The sequence below is a fragment of the Zophobas morio genome, unplaced genomic scaffold (genome assembly GCF_036711695.1).
Source record: "Zophobas morio isolate AGI-343-1 ecotype UQ-CSIRO unplaced genomic scaffold, CSIRO_AGI_Zmor_V1 ptg000011l, whole genome shotgun sequence".
Lineage (NCBI taxonomy): Eukaryota > Metazoa > Arthropoda > Insecta > Coleoptera > Tenebrionidae > Zophobas > Zophobas morio.
The window spans coordinates 13,946,137-13,965,538 of record NW_026972116.1 but is presented as its reverse complement, the minus strand read 5'-3'; the positions used below and the strand labels follow the sequence as shown (position 1 = coordinate 13,965,538).

The window sequence follows — 19,402 nt, the reverse complement described above, 5'->3', positions numbered from 1 at the left end:
ATCTGTTGACTGGGAGCAAGCCGTTCGATTTTCCTCACTTTCAACTCATGATCAGCCTCCGGAATCGTTGGTATATCTCCTTTTCTACTGAAACGCTGCGCTCACTCACTCGCTTTGTCCCTAACCATGATCATGCAAAACTCATTTCAAACTCATGCCCTTCCCGATATCTGGTTGAAAGCACTAGTGGTCCCGATATTCAAGAAAGGAAATAAACTGGACCCCAATAACTACCGTCCAATCAGTCTATTAAACGTGGTATCGAAAATTATGTAGTTCATTATAGATAAGCAACACACACCGTTTCTACTTCGAAATAATATTATTCCCCCTAACCAGCATAGCTTTACCCCTGGAAGATCGATTTCCACCAATCTACTCCATGCATTAACGGCTGAACTTTTTCACTTAAAAATCACGATCCTGTAGACATCATACATGTAGACTTCGCTAAAGCTTTACCTCTGGCTCTCTAGTTACCAAATATCAGATCTTTCCAAGTGAAAGTGAAAAATCTTTATCTTCTACTAAAGCACCTGTAAGTGGGTTCCACAGGGAGCCGCATTGGGTTCCATCCTATTCCTAAAATTTGTCTCTGATCTCTCATTATTTCACACTCACGACTAAATCTTCCTTCTATGCTGACGATTTGAAATTCTATAGCAATCCGACTCATGCCCATCAGACCCTTTAAACCAATGTCAATCGTCTGTCTTATTGGAGTGCAGTTTCGTAAATGCCTATTAACGCTGACAAATGTCTGGTACTTCAGTTGGGATCCAACAATCCAAAGTATGCATACCATCTTGATGGAATTGTCCTCAAACCGCACTTGTCCGATTGGAATGATTCGTGAGTTTGATCGCTTTGATATCAAGTCCAATGGGCCTTGTGACACCTTCTTGTACTAAACTTAGAGTTATCCTTATCGTTTTTCCAAAACGGATTTGGGGTTAGGAATAGACAATCTGTTGTTATATTTTTGTTTCTTTTGTCCATGAGTTTATTGAATAATAATTTGGAGGGACAAATAGTTTCATCATGTTTGTTTTAGATCAACCACTTGCTGTTCAAATATTTCTTCGCCCCACCTTATGCGGTTTTAGCAAAAATGGGATTATACTCGATTAACCCCACTGACTCCCCACAATTGTCTGACGGAGGTAAATTGAGTAAAATTCAGAACGTCTTTCCTATAGAATGTCTCAAATTGCTTCCAGATACTGTTTTTCGTGGATCTTGTGTTTTTTGGAACAGTAATCATTACTTTATCTATAATATTTGCATGGGAAACATTACCAAAGCAAATCATTTTAACATTAATGGCTTTCAAACTGTAGCTGATAAATTACCGTGGAAAATCCGAGGATAAAGAGCCACCTTCTCTTTTATCTGATGAGTGTATTTACATTGAAGTGAAATTATCTTAAGATTATTATTAAATTTAAAAAAATGCGTTTTATTTAATACTGGGTATGTATCCTATGAAAACAAAAAAGCGTTAACTGCGTTGTTTGCGGCACGTCAGTCCTAACAGCATGCTTTGCATTGAAACAATGCAATCTTTATAAATGAATCACGTCTGTGTGATTTATTTCAATGGAAAATTGAAACGATTAATTCAATTTATGACCACAATCTCATTGGATTGTTCATACTAATACAGCAACCTCAAATTCCAAATTACTGTCATACAACATTGTAAAAACTAAATCAAGTAAAAAGTACGTGAAATTTGTTGTAATAAGCTTCTCGAACACGGCGTCATGGCTTGATTATTATTATTGGAGTGTTGCTGTGTAGTATTACGAGCCGAAGGTTTATAACTTCAATTCTGAAAAAAGAAATACTAAACATAACTAACTGGTGAATTTTGATCCGGTCACCGCCCAAGGTGTCAGATGATAGTTCAGGGGCGTCGGAATGTCACCAAAGCTCTCAATCGCGATAAGCACCCCAAGCAAATAATGAGGGAAAAAAGACACCACAAATCTATCAGAAAACATTATAAACTAAATTTTGATAAATGTTTACAATGGAGAAATCACGTCACCAACAATTTCACCTCCACCAAACGATTTTAGCCAACCGACTTTTTGGGTACTTAAACCACACGAAACTTATTTTCTCACAACTACTTTTAAGCTTGACGAATCATTACGATTACATACCTGATGAAAGATTAAACGATCTTAACAAATTTGGAACTAATAACAAACATATGGCAGTTAATGTGCATTTCAAACTTAGAACCCATTACACGGCATCTTATTTATTATAATTTAAAGAATTATCTTCAAACTCATCGTATAATACACCGGTAGTAGGAGTAGTAGTTATCATGACCCCGTTTCGTGCCGCTAGCAGGAATTCTCAAGCGCTTTTACCAAGCATCCGCATTTTGGCGGTAGCTCGCAAATTTATCCTTCGTCTAATTAGTTTTCGCTCCGATACCATCCACAATCTCGTTAATGTCCCAAGATGCAAATAATACGTAGTTTCACAAACAGTTGGTTGTTCAGGCGCCAGAAAGCGTGTGAGACGCGATGGCGATAGACTGGAGTTCTCTTCGCCCACGGTACCCGGCGCCGCCAGCACGCGAATAAGACGGACATCTATTCGTATCGACAAATCACGGACATTGCGTAAAGTTTTTCGAAGCGCTTCCAGTCTAGACGAATCAATTTGTAACGAGGTTTCGCTCATAAACATGACAATGGCATGACTGTCAAAATCTGCGAAGTGAAACTTATTCAGGCGATTGAAAGTAAATTTAAACTCGCACCTAGTGATTAGCGATACGGATTTCGATTCTTGGATCTCTAGTAAGTGCAAAACGAATAGCAACTGCAATATACGAAACAAGAATAGAACTATAATAGGCAGTAGTAGGTCTTTACGAGCTGTTCCGGTTCTTACTAATTAATGTAACTGACATTTAAAATATAGCCAAAGTATTAAAGAAAAGATTCAGGGTCGTTAATTTTAAAATAACGAATCTATAGGAATGAAGTTTGTAGACTTCTATTATTTTGAACTGTTCTCAGCACGAAATCGTTATTAAATAAGTTGGTCTTATCAAAATGTGTATTCAACACAAATTTCGAAACTCCTGTCGTTTTCTTGGTTGAAATAATTGAAAAACTGTTGAAAATTAAATATTAATAAAATCAAATTTATCATCAATTTTGAAAAAAATGAAGTGAGCGATCCGTTAAACTATTTGACAAATAATAAATGATTACCGGGTCGAAGTAGGTCATAGGCATATGCCGCCTATTACTTTATGCGGATTTTACTAAATGCCCAAGGCCTCAAGCATCTGTACAATTCTTCATATCTTATAAAAAATAAAACTAATTCAGAAAAGAATCATTTATAAAAACTCTGTACAAAATAACGTAACGTAAACTATTTATTATTTTGAGCTCTAGGTACTTGATATTTAACTTCAAAAGCTTGTTTAAAATCTAAGAACAATAGATGTACTTTCATGTTATATTCGTAGTTCTTTTCCGTTGTCTGTCTGTATGGACGTTGACTTTTCTCGTCTTTTATCACTCCTATCATTTTAGATGCTACGTTTGCCAAGGTAATGCTTCTATATTTTTTGCACAATGTATGAAACTCTTGCTTTGGTGTAGGTACTGTTGTTCCCATGTTCCACTTTTTTGACATTTTTCTTCTTTTCCTATGGTTCGTATTAGTTCGTAAAGTTTTTTGTTCGGTGCTTCTCTTCGATGTGTTATGAATTCTCCACACATATCATCACATCCTGCTGCTTTTCCATTTTTTATTATTTCAATAGTTTCTATTATTTCTGCAGAGTAAGTTCTTTATATTCTTCCTCTACATGTTACATCTTCTCGGTGTCTTATCTCCTCTTTGTATAGGTCTTCAAATTATCTGTTGACGTTATTTACATAATTTTCAGAAAGCCTTTGACAAGGTCCCTCATCACAAAGGGGATTAGAGGTTATATTTTAAAATGGATATCCGCGTTTCTATCCGATCGAATTTTTTTTGTCAAAGTTGGAATAGTATATTATAGTGGTCAATATACTATTTTTTCGCTAGTAGAAACCACAAGACAATAAATTGAAAAAAATAAACGTTCAATTTTTTACGCAACATTATTTTGTTTTGATTTCTAATTAAACTTAATCTAAATCTCCAACACAAAGAAAACCATTTACACTTGTCCCTGAATTAATAATTCTCTCTTCCACCGTCTACCAAGTAACAATATACTCAAGTAATGTTAGTAGCACACATTTATTAATTTTTTAAGAAATAATCACATCAAGTATTTCGTACATAACCTCAATCTTCTTTTTGAACCTTGGTCGCAAAAGTTGAACTTTGCTACCTCTAAATAAGTCGACATTTGCATACTTCATGACTGCTAGTGAAAAGAATCCTTTTTTAATATCTATCCCGTCAAATCTGATGGTGTGCCACAGGGATCCGTTCTCCACCATGTTCTATTTGTATTATACATATCATTAAAGTCTGACCATGCTTTATACGCTTACAATCTTAAGATATTTAACAACCCTAACAGTAACCGTGATGGCATCGCTGATTACTTAAACATGGTGCTACAACGGTGTGAACTCTGGTTAAGCCTAATTAACAAAGAAAAATGTGTTGTTCTTTACTTTGGCGTAACAAATCTTTGCTTAAATTATCACATTGAGAAAGTTTCTACCAAAAACTCTATTTACTCCATAACATCCTATATTTTGTTTACCTTTTTAACATTTTTTTGCCTTCTACCTACCTTTCGTCCTTATCGTTCTTTTTCGTCCTTTTTCGTCCTTTGTCCTCCTTTTCGTCCTTTTTCCTCCTTTTCCTCCTTTTTCGTCCTTTTCGTCCTTTTTCCTCCTTTTCGACCTTTTGGTCCTTTTCGTCCTTTTTCCTCCTTTTCGTCCTTTTCGTTCTTTTCCGTTCTTTACATCCCTTTCGACCTTTTCGTCCTTTTCGTACTTTTCGTCCTTTTCGTCCTTTTTCGTTCTTTCTCCTCCTTTTCGTCCTTTTTCTTTCTTTTCGTCCTTTTTTTCCTTTTTCGTCCTTATTCTTCTTTTTCGTCCTTTTTCTTCCTTTTCGTCCTTTTTCGTCCTTTTCGTCCCTTTTCCTTCATTGAATCTGTGACAACTTTGAGATCTTCGAAAATTTCGAGAATTTCGAAAGCTTTGAGAATTTTAAGACTTTAAGAGTTTCTCTCTGAGAATTCTGATACCCTTGAGAACTTCAAACCTTTATGACTTTAAAAGTGTTAAAACCTTTAAGAACTTTAAAACTTTCAGATGTCTGTGATCTTTGAGAACTTCGAAAACTTTTCAAGAATTTTGAAAAATTTGACACCTTTGAGTTTAACGTTTCAAAAACTTTAAAAACTTTGAGAACTTTAAAAACGATTGGAACCTTAAAATTTTTAAGAAATTTTAAAACATTGAAAACTGAGAAGAAAGTTTCTACCAAAAACTATATACCTAGTGGTTTTGTGTTATGTTTTTTATTTTCTGTTTCTATTTACTCCATAACATCCTATTTTTTTCCTGTTTCACATTTTTTTGCTTTTTACCTTTCTTGTCTGTATATTTCGTGCTCTTCTTTCCTTGCCGACCCTAGCCATTATAGTCTTGCCTCAATCGTGTATCAAACCATTTATTTCTTCTTATATTTCGGATTCTACCAATTTACCCATTGTTCCTTAATTTTTTGTTCTTCTTTTTTTCTGTACTTCCTTTTCAACCTTTATTTGCGTCTCTTCTTTCTCCAGTTTGTCAACGTTCCATTTTTTCTGTGTGTTCTTGCTTTTCGTTGCCTTTGTTTTAGTTTTACACTTGGTTATAACAAAGATATGATCTGACTCTATATTTGCTCCTGTATAAGAGCTTAATCATTTATCGCTACCTCCTGAAAACCGCTCTCTTTGCCAACTTGTGCCCTGAAGTTTCCTATTATTCTTATTAATACATCCTGTCTTTCTAAATTTTCTTCTAACATGTCATAAAATTGCTGTTTTATTTTGTCATCGCTGGTCTCGATGGGTGCATATATATATTTATTATGGATACCTTTCTCGGTTTACTTTCTATCCTTATGTATTATCATTTTATTTATCGGTTTAAATTCAATATTTTTTCTCTTAACTTTCCCCTCACCAAGAAAACTATGCCTCCTGGTCCATGTTTCTGTACTCCTGTGTACCATATTGCAATTTTATTTTCTATTTTTCCTTCTCTGCCCCACCTCTTGTATGTACTTTTTTATTCTTTTCCCCCTTTCTTTTTCTTTGTATCTCTACACGCAGTTTTTTCAGGTTCTTGACCGTTTTCTTTCGTCATGTCTGTTACTCATACTTTTTTATTCCTCTCTGATTTGTTTGTTAGTTCTTCCGAACTTTGTTCGTGCCTTTATCCATGGCCTTTGTCAGTTTGTTCTTGTGTCATCCCAATTCATTGTTCTTCTATCTATTTCTAATTTCTGATATTGTGCCTTGACTGTTATTCTTTTCTTTCTTTACCTCTTTCTTCGTTTGCTGTATTTCTTAATTTTTTCTGTATACTCCTTTTCTTTAATCTAAGCGCCAACTCTATGTATATTAATTACTCTTCCTTCTTTTGTGTTACTGAGTTTTTTTTTTTCTGTAGTATGTTCAGCTTGTCTTCCCGATTCTTTATCTTTAATATTTTTTAATTAATTCTTTTATTTCGTCCATGTCCATGTTCTACTGCTCTGCTTTGTAGTTGCTGTTCTTGGCACTATTTTGCTTTTTTAAAAAATCTGTCTTTCCTCCTCTAGGGAATTATCGTAGTCTGGTTTGTCTCTCTTACATCCTGTTATTCTAATAAAATATTGGGTGTTCTACGTGAAAAAATTGTGATGCGGCTATTTGAAAATTATAACATTTTAGATTTTTTTTTACAAAGTTTTGCAATACCAATAAATAAAATTTATTTTCTATTATCTATCCGTAGTGCATACTTTTTTTAATATCCATAAATATTGAACCACAGATGTAAAATAACACTATTGTGATAAAAAAAATCAAAAAACTGAAAAAAGTCTCAAGGTTGCATTGGAAATTCCAAAAATAAAATATGCTATACAGCCGAAGAAAAGGCTACTTAGTGCATCTAAAAATATACAGTTGTTTTGTTAAAAAAAGTCACATCCCACACTTGTTTTCTATCTCTAACAGTTGACGAGAAATCGAGGAGCGCGCGCTTAATGCCTCACCCTGTATAAACCGGTAGATTTTCTTACTTTAATATCACACGAAGTAAAGAAAAAACAACACAGATGTGCTGACATTAAAACTCTCTGATCGACATAAAAAAAAAACATCGTCAACATTGTTATCACATTTGCAAAACGAATTTAGCAATGATAGTTTTAAAACTAGTTACAAATTAACTAATTATGCACGTCAATGCCATGTATTTTAATTTAGTAAACAAAAAATAAATCATATACATTTGCATTTAAATACCAACACATTTATACTTTTTATCTTTGACAAAGCCAAGTCACACTTTGCACATTACCAAAACTAAAATCAACTTATTCTAGTAGCAGTAGCGACGTTTAAGTTGATAATTCTTGGTTGTTAAAGTAATTTAGCGCCCTAGGGTAGCAAAACCTCCTTTACGCGTTGGTAACAATGACAACGCCATCTACATGTTCCCACGCAGTGAGTCAATTATGGAACTGCTGGCACGATTTCGAAATGCTTTCTCCCCGAACCGCAGACTTTATTGCCATTTGAAGAATTATTATTATTATCAGCGTCATTTGTTTCGAATACAACATACATGGACATGCCTAATTAAAGGTAACATATGTTAGGTATAGTGAATTTGTTAAAACGAAAGCTATCTCAATAACATTTTATTTCGAGCACTTAAAAGTCATTCAAAGCGCTTACAAACGATCAATAAAAGGACACCAGTTTATTGTATGTGAGAATAGTTTTAGAATTAATAGATTCTCCATAGGCGAGATTTTTATTTAATTACGATGCACCAGCACGGAAAATGCCTGAGCACGTTGATCCATGAACTCTATCTGTAATAGTGGATTAAATAGCATCAAAACATTTTAATTATAACATCTTGTTTGTTCCGACCTGATTATCATATTACATCAGATAGTGGTTTAAAAATTCATTATTTAAATTTGAATAGTTATTTACCGTAAAATAGATTTACTGTAACGCCACCCCTTGATTTATGTATAATTAAAGGTTTCGATGTGCTGGCGTCGTATTACCTTTCAATATAATTACCTTATTATTGTTTGAATATCTAATTAGTGATGATTATGCAGCTAGATTAGTAAACCCCTCAAGCAATGTTCAACAGATTTACAAAAAAATAATCACAATAAAACACAAAAAAAAAATTAATTGCATTCTACTTATACATGATTTATTTTGCTTCACACGTTTACAACAGTTTAATCTTTCAAGGCTCCGAATCGACCGATTAATTCTTCAGTTCACCTTAACGTTGATAGAAGTCTCACAATTATTTCTAGTAATTTATATGTGCAAAACCCGCCCGCTATAATGCGGCTACTCATTAAATAAAGAACGTAGTTACTCTTGAGCACCTCTACCATAATTATCATCGACAAGCAAATAAATAGTTGAATCAAACGAGACTGCGCCAGTGATAATTATAATGCCATCAAAATTAATAAGCGCCAACTATTTCGCCTTATCTGTAAATAAGATAAAAAGGCCTGCTGATTCCGAAACAACAGATCTTGTTCGACTGTAACAGTTCTTCTGGGAAGGAATTATAGCACACTAAACACGTCAAAATAATATTTGGAACAAAATATACGGTGGGAATCATTCGCCAGCCACAAAAAAAGAATTAACCAAGAAATGGAAGACAAATAAAAACATATCTACCCTAAATGTAGCACTTTTTAGAAGACTTTTTGATTAATCGAGATTTCTCTAATTTGTATTAGAACTTGAAGACTTTATCAGATATACAAATATTTCACAAAGTTTGTCGTCTATTTCATTACTTAAAGAATATGTAGAGCAGAAATAGTTTGGGAGGAATACACCAATAAAACGTCACAGCAGAAACAAGAAATGAAAATAAAAAAAATAGATTTTTGACTGTTTACTGGAATACACCCCAGAAGAGTATATAAGAGTCGTAAATGCTGAATATTTACAATCTTGTTCGAGAATTATATGCACAGTTTACAAAATTTAACAAATCTTAATCTTTGGCTTTATTTTTTACTTAAAATACATAGCATTCTCTGAACACCACTATACTCAAAAACATGTTTTACATGATAATTTCTTGTAGAGAAGTAAGGATTTTAAGCACCACCCCCTTCGCTCACGATGGGCGTTGCTTATATTTTATATTGTTTTTTATTCTTAATATACATAGTCTTCTCTTCACAACAAGAAACTGAAAACATGTTTAAAATGATAAATTTTATCCCCCACAGTTCTCTACAAATTTGCCTATTTAAACATCTTTTCAGTTTCTTGTCGCCAAAAGAAAACTATGTGCATACATTAAGAAAAAAAGGTAAAATACAAACCCCGCCCACCCACCCTCATCTTAATTGTGATAACTTTTTTATTCGTTGTGAGCCGAAGGGAGGAGCTTAATTGCAAAATGCTTATTTCTCTACAAGGAACTACCACGTGAAACATATTTTTAAGTATCATGTTGAAAGAAAACCATATACTTTAAGAAAAAAAAAGTCAAAAATTAAGCCCCAGTGTCCATTGCGATGAATTTTTCACCAAAATATGTCTTAAGTAGATATTATCGTATTACTACAAATAGACCATTTTGAGAAAAAGGAGACTGTGTAACCCCCTCTCCCAAAAGATGTTTCATAATGGTAAATTCTTGTAGAGAAACAAAGATTTTGCAATTAAGCTTCGTCCCCGGGGTCACGGCGAATAAAAAATCACCGCAACTGAGACCGGGCGGGTGGGCGGGGCGTATATTTTGCTTTTTTTTTCTTAATATACGTAGTCTTCTTTTCATAACAAGAAACTTAAAACATGTTTAAAATGGTAATTTTTTTAGGGAAATATTGATTTTGCAATTACGCTCCGCCTCTCGGTCAGACAACGAATGAAAAATTCATCACGATTGAGATCGTCATGGAAAGGTGGGGCTTAATCTTTGTCTTTATTTTTTACTTTTTTAAAGGGAGTTGGAGAAAATTGGATTTTCACCGTTTGACAAAAACTATACCGTTTAGAACAGATACAAAGAAATAAAAACTGGCAACTTTCATGTTGGTTATTATAGAAACATTCTGTGGTTTGATATCTACAAGAAAATGTATTTTTCCACTAGTAGCATTACAATGGCTAATTGTCGACTTGTCTAGAGGTCTGTAATTTGGAAAATTGTGAACCTTGGTCAATAATGTAAACGTGAAGTTGGCCACCTAATGTGACAACTGTCCACAACTGTCAGAAAAACTGAGACATAACCTGAAAACGATCATTTTGGAAAATTTGCTTTTAAATTATGCCCTGGAATGATTTCCAAACCCTGAATTGATTATAAATTGAGGATAAATTGGTGAAACAACGTTGATGAAGTTGATGGGAGTGAAAATGAAGTTTACGGTACTGAAACTGAATCATGGTTCCGATTTGGTTTGACTTGATTTGCCGTAGAAGAGCTTTGGACGATTTCGGCGATTTTTTTTTAATTGAAGATCGAGCCGTCGTTGTATCCTTCTGCTATGCTGGAGGATTTCCATTCCCCGTGTCGCTTTAACGATAAAAGGTCCATACCTTTTTCAGCCAAATTTGTCGCGGTCGCGTAAATACGACGGAATGAGGAGGGGTACATGATGGTTCACTTTACAACATTTTTCACACAAAAATTTATTAAAAACAGGAAATATGGAGGAAATTAAAACAAAAGTTCTGGACCATTTCTGGATTGTCAAAAAATAATAAAATTCCAAAGCTTACTAAAATGACGTGAGTACACGTTTTTATTGATGCACTTCAGAAAAAACATTTTGAAAATTCGCAAACCTCAAATGGGCTACTAGTGGAAAAAATAGTATATTAACCACGTTTGTGAAGCCAATTCTAGACCTCGCGCTTTAGAGCCCTCGACGCTGCGCGTCTCAGGTTCTAATTTGCGCTCGGTCTAGAATGTCTGTCTTCACAACCTTAGTTAATAATATACTATTATTGCCAGCCTATAGGACTCTCTCGGAAAAAGCTAAACTTAGCGCAAATTAGAGCCCTCGACGCTGCGCGTCTCAGGTTCTAATTTGCGCTCGGTCTAGAATGTCTGTCTTCACAACCTTAGTTAATAATATACTATTATTGCCAGCCTATAGGACTCTCTCGGAAAAAGCTAAACTTAGCCCCGCCCACCCACCCGTTCTCTCATTTTTTTCTTCTAAAATAAGAAAGATCATATACTTAAACACCCCCCCCCCCACCCACCTCCACTTCGGTGATTAATTTTATCTGCTCTGAATGAAAGGTGGATCTTATACAGAAATAGAATTAGTCGCTAAAATGAGAAATATAGCCCCGCCCACCCACCCTGTCTCCATTGTGATGATTTTTTCTATTCGTCGTGAGTCAAGGGGCAGACCTTAACTGCAAAATCCCTATTTCTTTACAAAAAAGTAGACACATATATTAAAAAAGTTTTTTTTAATTTGATGTGACCACTTGCCAAAATAGAATTCAATTTTCATCCTAGGGGAAATAAAATATGCCAATGAAATTCAAAAACGAAGGTGGGTGAAGTCAGTTTTACCTTTTTTTGTATAGATTGCACGATTTCTCATAGTTAAACACCCTTTTGGTATTTTCTAATTTTCAAAGTGAATCCGAAGTTTGCATTTTTTGAAATACCAATTTCAAGGATTTGAAAATACTCAAGGAATTTGTGTAACGTCTTTAAATTTTTGTTGGCCTTGAATCTTTGAAATTTGCCAGAAAAGGAATGTTTCGGATTAATTTTGAAAAACTCGTAGAAATTTTGAGGATACTAGAAATGTGGTATAGTCAAAACTAGGACCAAAAATAGATCGATACTTGATAACATCGTCAACATATTTTTTATTATGAAGGTCTTCAAGGCCTTGAGAACACTGAATTTACTTGCAATAATAAAAATAATTCATTAATACATTACAATGAAAAAATGAAAACAACCTAATAAGAGTGAAAACTACATAGTATTGTTTGAACAACACGATATTCAAAAACATGTTTTACATGATCATTTCTTGTAGAGAAATAAAGCTTTTAAGCTCCACCTCCTTGGCTCACGATGAATAACAAAAATCATCACAATTGAGATAGGATGCGTGGGCGGGGTTAATATTTTCATTTTTTTCTTAATATACGTAGTTTCATATGACACTCCTTGTAGAAAAATACGGAATTTGCAATTAAGCTCCGCCCCGCTTGGCTCACGACAAATCATTGTTTTTCTATTTCTTGGTTGTTCAATTTCCCTTTTTTTAGATTTTAGTATAATGGTCCAAATTTGAAAAAAAGATGTACAACTGACTTTTTCCACATTTATAAATGTTATAAGTTTGCTATTGCATTATGGAAAATATTAAATTTGGTTTGCGAACTTGAGATACAGTACAAATGTCCCTGACAGTAATGATGTGCTGTTATCGTACAGTGATAAAGATATCAGTGTAGTGTTAAAATAAATATTTTTAATAAATTCACAAATATTTAGGTACTTACAAGCAGGCTTAAATCAAATGTCCTTAATAAATGGAATGGTTTTATCAACAAATTATAAATTTAAACAAAATAATCTCATTCGAAGTCTATAGCATTTAAAAACAAAAATAAATTTGTATGAACTACTTCCTCTATCAATAAATAAGTATCCCGTTTGGTGAAAATTTTTGAAAAAAATCGAAAATTTATTGAAGGACATTCAATTTTTACGGGTATAAAGGAGTACTTCAAAAATATATAAAAATTAAATGTTGAAGTAAATAAATTTAGGTCATTAGATAGAAAAAAATCCAGATTCTTTGAAAAATTATAAAACTTCATATTTATAAAATTTTATTTATAATTTTTATTATTATATACAAGCAAAACTAGAAGTACAGATCAACAAAAAAATAACTATATTAAAACAGCAAATTAAAAAAAAACAAAAACAATAATCCTGGTCGCCAAATATATCGTAAAAAAATAATAACAACCTCATAAAAAAGAATCATCTAGTTGGTGACATAATAAATTGAATAACTTTCGTTTAATGCGCTACTAATCTGGAATAATGGTAATCCGCTTAAACAGAACGACTTAAAATTAAATGGATGTCTAATATAAAAATAAAACAAGCCACACATCAAGTCACTTTAAATTTAAAAGTCTGTGTTTCAACATAATTAAAAACTGAAAAACCAAGACTCCAGCACCAGCAGAAGAAATTCCTTAATAGCGAAATTTAGTGTAAAAATAATTACACCCAACCCTAAAAAGTTAAATATGGTAAATCTTTAATCAATAAAAACTACCTACAATTTGTGCAGCACTGTTCTAAATTTTTGTCGAGGTTTATGACAGAAATCCCCTTCTTAACATCGTAAACTCCATTGCTAATACATCTGAATCTTAAATGAAATAAAAATTTTAAATTTCTTCCATTTCTAGATAATCTCAGTGTACAAAACTTGCATGAAACCAAGAACCGCCTAATGCTGAGTTATTGCGAAAGCATTTCGTGCGGAATCCTTGCCTGATTACTAAAAATTTTAGTACACGGGAAATTGTAGCTAATAAATTCGTAATTACATTGCACAGTGTACACAGTGATACGAATACATGTTTCAGAATCCTGGGAAGTCCTTATGATAATTAACTAAAGTCTCTACGGAGTTCGTCATATACACTGCAAAATACCACCGTTGCTGTAACATCATGAAACCCACTTTATTTAATTATCGACACCGCAAAACGTGGCGCCATCCGCATTGTAATTTGATCATTTCACGTGGGCAGATTTTAATGCAACAATAAAACTGAAACTAAAGGTTGCACAAAAATTTAAATAAAAATGCACTACCAACAAATTATGACATTACTTTACATTTAGCTATAATTACGTTGATAATAACGGTTACGAACGCCGACGAATAAAAACATTCCCGTGTAAAATACGGTAAGAATAAAATTCCTTTTCGATGAGACTAGTTTATAACTCAGATTTCATCAACTATTTGAAATATTTGACGATAACTTTAGGTGAAAATTTAATAAACTCGATGATGGTGGATCGTTGATGTCACGGTTTATTCGTTTTATCGTTAAAAATACAATGTAATTGCAACAGACTATAGTACCACGAGAGTGGTACAATTTGACGTTTAAATTAATTAATTATTCACATTAAAATACTCACCGGCTTTAATGGTGCCTTGAAAGGTAGGAAACGCGTACCGTCGATAGGACGTCCCATTGGCAGGTATTTTTCCCATCTGGAACAAACTTAAATCATATCGTATGTGCTTCACTAGCGCCATCCGTCTTACAGCAGGGCTTCCTACTACGACATATTAACAAATTTCTTTTAAACACCTACAAAAATACATAAAAAGTTTAATGTTCCCAGCAGCTTCATTTTCATTCAAATTAATCATCAATAATAGGTTTAAGTCGTGCGAGAACTACAAGGATTATACGAACAAACTTATTCAGGTTGTGCATACATATCACATGTATGTTTTCAGCAGAAGTTCAAATCGGAAATTACTCTAAACAGTAAAGCAATAAAAAACATCAAGGAAGCTTTGAAATTTGCCGCTTCGTTGTGATGACGGATGACTACTCGTCGCCTGTCACAAGTGTCAATCATAACCTAACTTTCTCAAGTGTGAGAATCCCCTCGAAGCAAAATGGGGGTCACTTTGAACATTTCTTGTTAATTAAAGCAACGGATGTACTGACACTAGAAAAATAGTGCTAAATAGTGTAAAATAAGATAAAATACGAATATAGTCTTCTAAGATTTTCGATTTCGAATTTCAAGAAATATAATCAACAAAAAAGTTTCAATTTCTTTTTTTTCTTTTTTTTTTTTTTTCTTCTTCTGCTCCATTACGACCCTTTCCCAAAGAAACAGCATATCTGGTGACTTTACTAACGTACAAAGGACGCAACAGGAAATGGTAAACGACTATCCTCATTTTCGCGCATAAGTTTAATATCTCTTTTACAAAAGATATATTGGGTCGCTATTATGACACTAATACCTATTTCACCGTATGCACCAAGAGTGCCACACTAAGAATGCGGAAATTACTGCGCGTTCAGTCCTGCTTTATCTGGACCACAGGTTATGTTCCTCCATATCTCTTCTTTCTTCTCTTTCCCTGTAGGGAATATCGGAAATTTACCTTGACACTGAAAAATTTTAATCCGATCTTGCTGATCTGCACTGTGATTCCGTAAAATTTTTAGAGCTTAGGAACGGTTATTCAAGTTAATTTCATTACTTACATTTACGTATATCATATCTGACTGATTTTACGGTTACCTGCTACACTATAACTGCCTTAACTAATAACGTGCTATTAACAAAGAAAAAGAGTCCTCAAGTTAGCATTTGAACTTTGGCTGCTTTTTTTGCTGATTTTATATACAACATAGAATTTTTTTTTGCAAAATTTCGAACAAATTTTGGTATTAATTTTCGTGATAATTTTCGAAGTACATACTTCTGTGACGTGTAACAACGCTCTTATCAAAATTTACCAAAATTTATGAAAATAGACAGGAGAGACATGTGTCTGTGCTATTTGTCCCACCGCCTACTATCTAGTTCCAGTTCCCTACCGGTGTAAACCGTACAGCGCCCTCTCTTTGTTAACGCTTTAATATTTTCAGCGCCATCTATTAGTTAATAGTGCAACAACTTCATAGAAATCTGGATATTTTTGGCGAAATTAAAAATTGCTATGATTAGAAGACATACTGTAATTTTCACCGTTTACAATAATTCAGTTATCGTTCAATAGATGACACTGCGTTACATATTTTTACTAGAGTTTTGTTTACAAATGAGCGTCATCTATTGACAGGCAGCTTATAAGCCGCAACATTTATACAGGGTAAAATTCAAAGTACTGTTGTATAATTTTAATGGCGAATTATACGGAAAAAATATAAAAAAAGTACAATAAAACTATGATCACTTCTCAAAAATAGCTAACTGAGTTGCTTTGGAAATGCCGTTTTTACGTATTTCTTTGGTAACATCTAAAAATTGAACGAACTGTTGCCAAGGTGTTACAATAAAAATTGTAATTAGCCACCCTGGAAAGTAATTTTGTTCATTCACGAAATTTTAAAACTCTCTGATCACAATATTTTAAAGAAGGGACCCCATGCTCTGTTTAGTTTTATTTACGTATTTTTGCCATATAATTCGCCATTAAAATAATGCTTTCAATCACCCTGTATATGTTGAAAATATATTTAGGTATTTGATATAAACTCCATGAAATTATGTAACGCAACTATGCATTATTATATACCGTGTGATGACTGAGTCTGTTGACAGTACTTTTTAAACAAAAATTTGAACTTTTCCTCCGTTTATATTGGCATAACGCAAGTAACTGTGTGACGAATGCGTCAATCGTGACATGGGGTAAATTTAGGATATATTTTGAATATATTCTACAAATTAAAAATGTTACCAATTTGTCAATCTTGGCAGCTGACAACCATGAATTATTGAAAACATTATGAGACCAATTTGAACTAAAAATCCAGGACTGTCAACTGACTCAAGTCATTTTTGCTCACGCGGTACCTATTTAGCACGAACATGAAATTAACAATTTTACAATATTATCTCGTCCTACTTAAAAAATCATACAGTCGCGGCCAGAAAATCTGGGACGTCATTTTCCTGATATTTTGAAAATTTTGATGTAGTCCATGCTTTATTGTCACTTTGAAGTTTAAAAGATTTGTCACATTTGTCACGCCGCATCCAGTGTTAGCATGTCTTCAACGTCAAAAATGACAAAACTAAAAAATAAGGTTACAATACTTAAAGATGTTTCACATTTTATGACAGAGGAATGACAATAACGTCCAAAATTTTCTGGCCGCGAATGTATGTTCGTATTGTCAAAAATCACCTAATTGCTGAGCACAACACACTATTGATCAAAACAAATTGCTAATACAGAATTATTGTTTCTGTCAATTTTTGACATCTATCAAAAATAAAGAATTTTACCTTTCAGGAACACCCATTTTTGTGTTGATCATCTTGTTAAGTAGTACAGAATATTTACACAATCGCAGATTTTTTTTATAGTTAAAATTTTGAATTCTACACTATACTTTGCATTTGAGTACGTGTACCTTTCTGTCATAGACAGCTGCCACTGACACTGGTTGCCAGCTGCCACTGACACTGGGTGCCAGTGTTGCCACTAATCGAATTGCGGCGTTGCCAAGTTTACAACGTGTAAACAATGACATACAAACTCAAATCAAAATTAAATTTGCAGTTTATTTCTTCGTAATCACAAAATAATGAAAAATATGTAGTGTAGGACAGAAGACGATTTAACTCGGTTTGCTATCCATATCTCTGGTACGTGATTTTATTTTCCGCTGCAGTTTGCATGTGCCCATATCTGAAGTCCAATAGTACTGAGTCATGCAATTATCTATTTGATATTTTTAGAACTCTTATTCTGTAGATCACATGTATTTTTTATTTCTTGTTTAGGATCAGAACTTATAAAAATCGACAATTTTGACCATGTTGGCCAGTAATTTCTTTCTCCTCAGTTGGCAACACTGTTGCAAAATTGTCAAGTGTTAATGTTTTGATTTTGGCGGTGTTATCTCTTCTGTACTATTACTATTGTTACATTATTCTATATAACGAATTTATTATTTAGATGCCCATATTTTTTTGATTCCTTCAAAGTGACTTTCAAGTATTTGTGAAAACAAGTTTAGGGTTAAGGGAGGTTGGATCTAGCTTTTGTTAAAGTCCCTAGACATCCAGGGACAAGAGTTTTTGCTAAAGTAACTAATAAATCTATTATTATTTTTAGAAAGTATGGAAACTGGAAAGAGAGGAACTTAATCTCTGTGCCACGCAAAGATAATACGACAATAATAATAATTTCTTTATCGAATGCTTGGTACCAATGTCGAAACAGTCAAAGACAGTTTGTTGTGTTTGTGTGTTTATAATTTGAGGTTACGACAGATTGTAACAAAATTTTGGAGTGTCATTTTTTAATATTTCTATTAAATGTGTTTGGAACTGACAAACGGAAGAAGGTGGATTTTTTGGTGCCCCGTTGTGGAGAACAATTTTAATGGAATGAAGGCATGTTTAACTTAAATAAATAATGTTGATAAGTAAAAACAAAGAAATACAAAAACCAGAAAAAAAATTAAAAAACCATTGAATTAAAAAACTTTATGCACCCCCTATACCTTATCGTGTATCGTGGCACTCATACGTCTTAAGTACGCTGTAAGCATAACAGGTATATCTACAGCATACAGATAATCAATCCCCCTTGACCAGGTTTTCGAAAATAAGAACCTATATGATTTCTTCGCTTTGCCATACAACTTATGGTCGAACGATGTCTTCCTATGGCATTTGATACATAACGCATCCAGCAAAGTTGATGCCCTTATTGCCGTTTCTCAATTCATGTTTTCACTTTAAGACAACTCTACTTCGCACAATCGATAATAAAAATTCGCCAAAGACAACGTAGCCTTTACTAAATTTTTTGGCTTCCAAACGGCTTTTAATTGACACAATTGAAAATTAGACATAGAGGTATACGGGATGGCCATAATAAAAATAAAAAATGTCTGCTGTGAAAAACCCGGAAAGTAAGAAGAACAGATATATATTGTCACATGTCACATTAAATCGTATAGCGCCCTCTCTTGGTTGATGTTTTAATATTCTGATTTAGCCCTGCAGCGCCATCTGTTAGTTAATAGTGCAACAATTGCATAGAAATCTCGCTACTTTTGGCGAAATTCAAAATTGTTGCGGTTAATAAAAGATGTACTCATGCAATCATTTTTATCAGTTTCAATAATTCAACTGTGGTTCAGTAGATAACACTGCTCTACATCTCTCTCTATATTACAGTTTTCTTTGCGCACGGACGTCATCTATTAACAAGCACCAGAAGCAACATTGTTACCTTTATTCACTTGATGAAAACTACGAATGTACTTACTATGTAGTGCAACTACACACTACTACATATATAGAAATCTGTGTTAGCACAAACAGGAAATTAACGATTTTACAATATTATTTACACAAAAATAATATCTTCATATTGTCAA

General features: G+C 33.5%; 1 protein-coding gene across 4 annotated transcripts in view; it reads right to left on the bottom strand.

The window, feature by feature from the left end:
• The window catches only part of LOC135127007 (RNA/RNP complex-1-interacting phosphatase-like), a 92,486-nt gene that overhangs the window by 72,808 nt on the left and 276 nt on the right, over window positions 1-19,402 (bottom strand). For 3 of the 4 annotated variants that reach the window (XM_064053297.1, XM_064053295.1, XM_064053294.1), the window contains exon 2: window positions 14,442-14,517. In XM_064053297.1, coding sequence (XP_063909367.1) covers window positions 14,442-14,517 — 76 coding nt within the window. Of the gene's footprint in view, window positions 1-14,441; window positions 14,520-19,402 lie in introns of those variants that run through there. The other variant, XM_064053296.1, reaches the window with a different exon arrangement.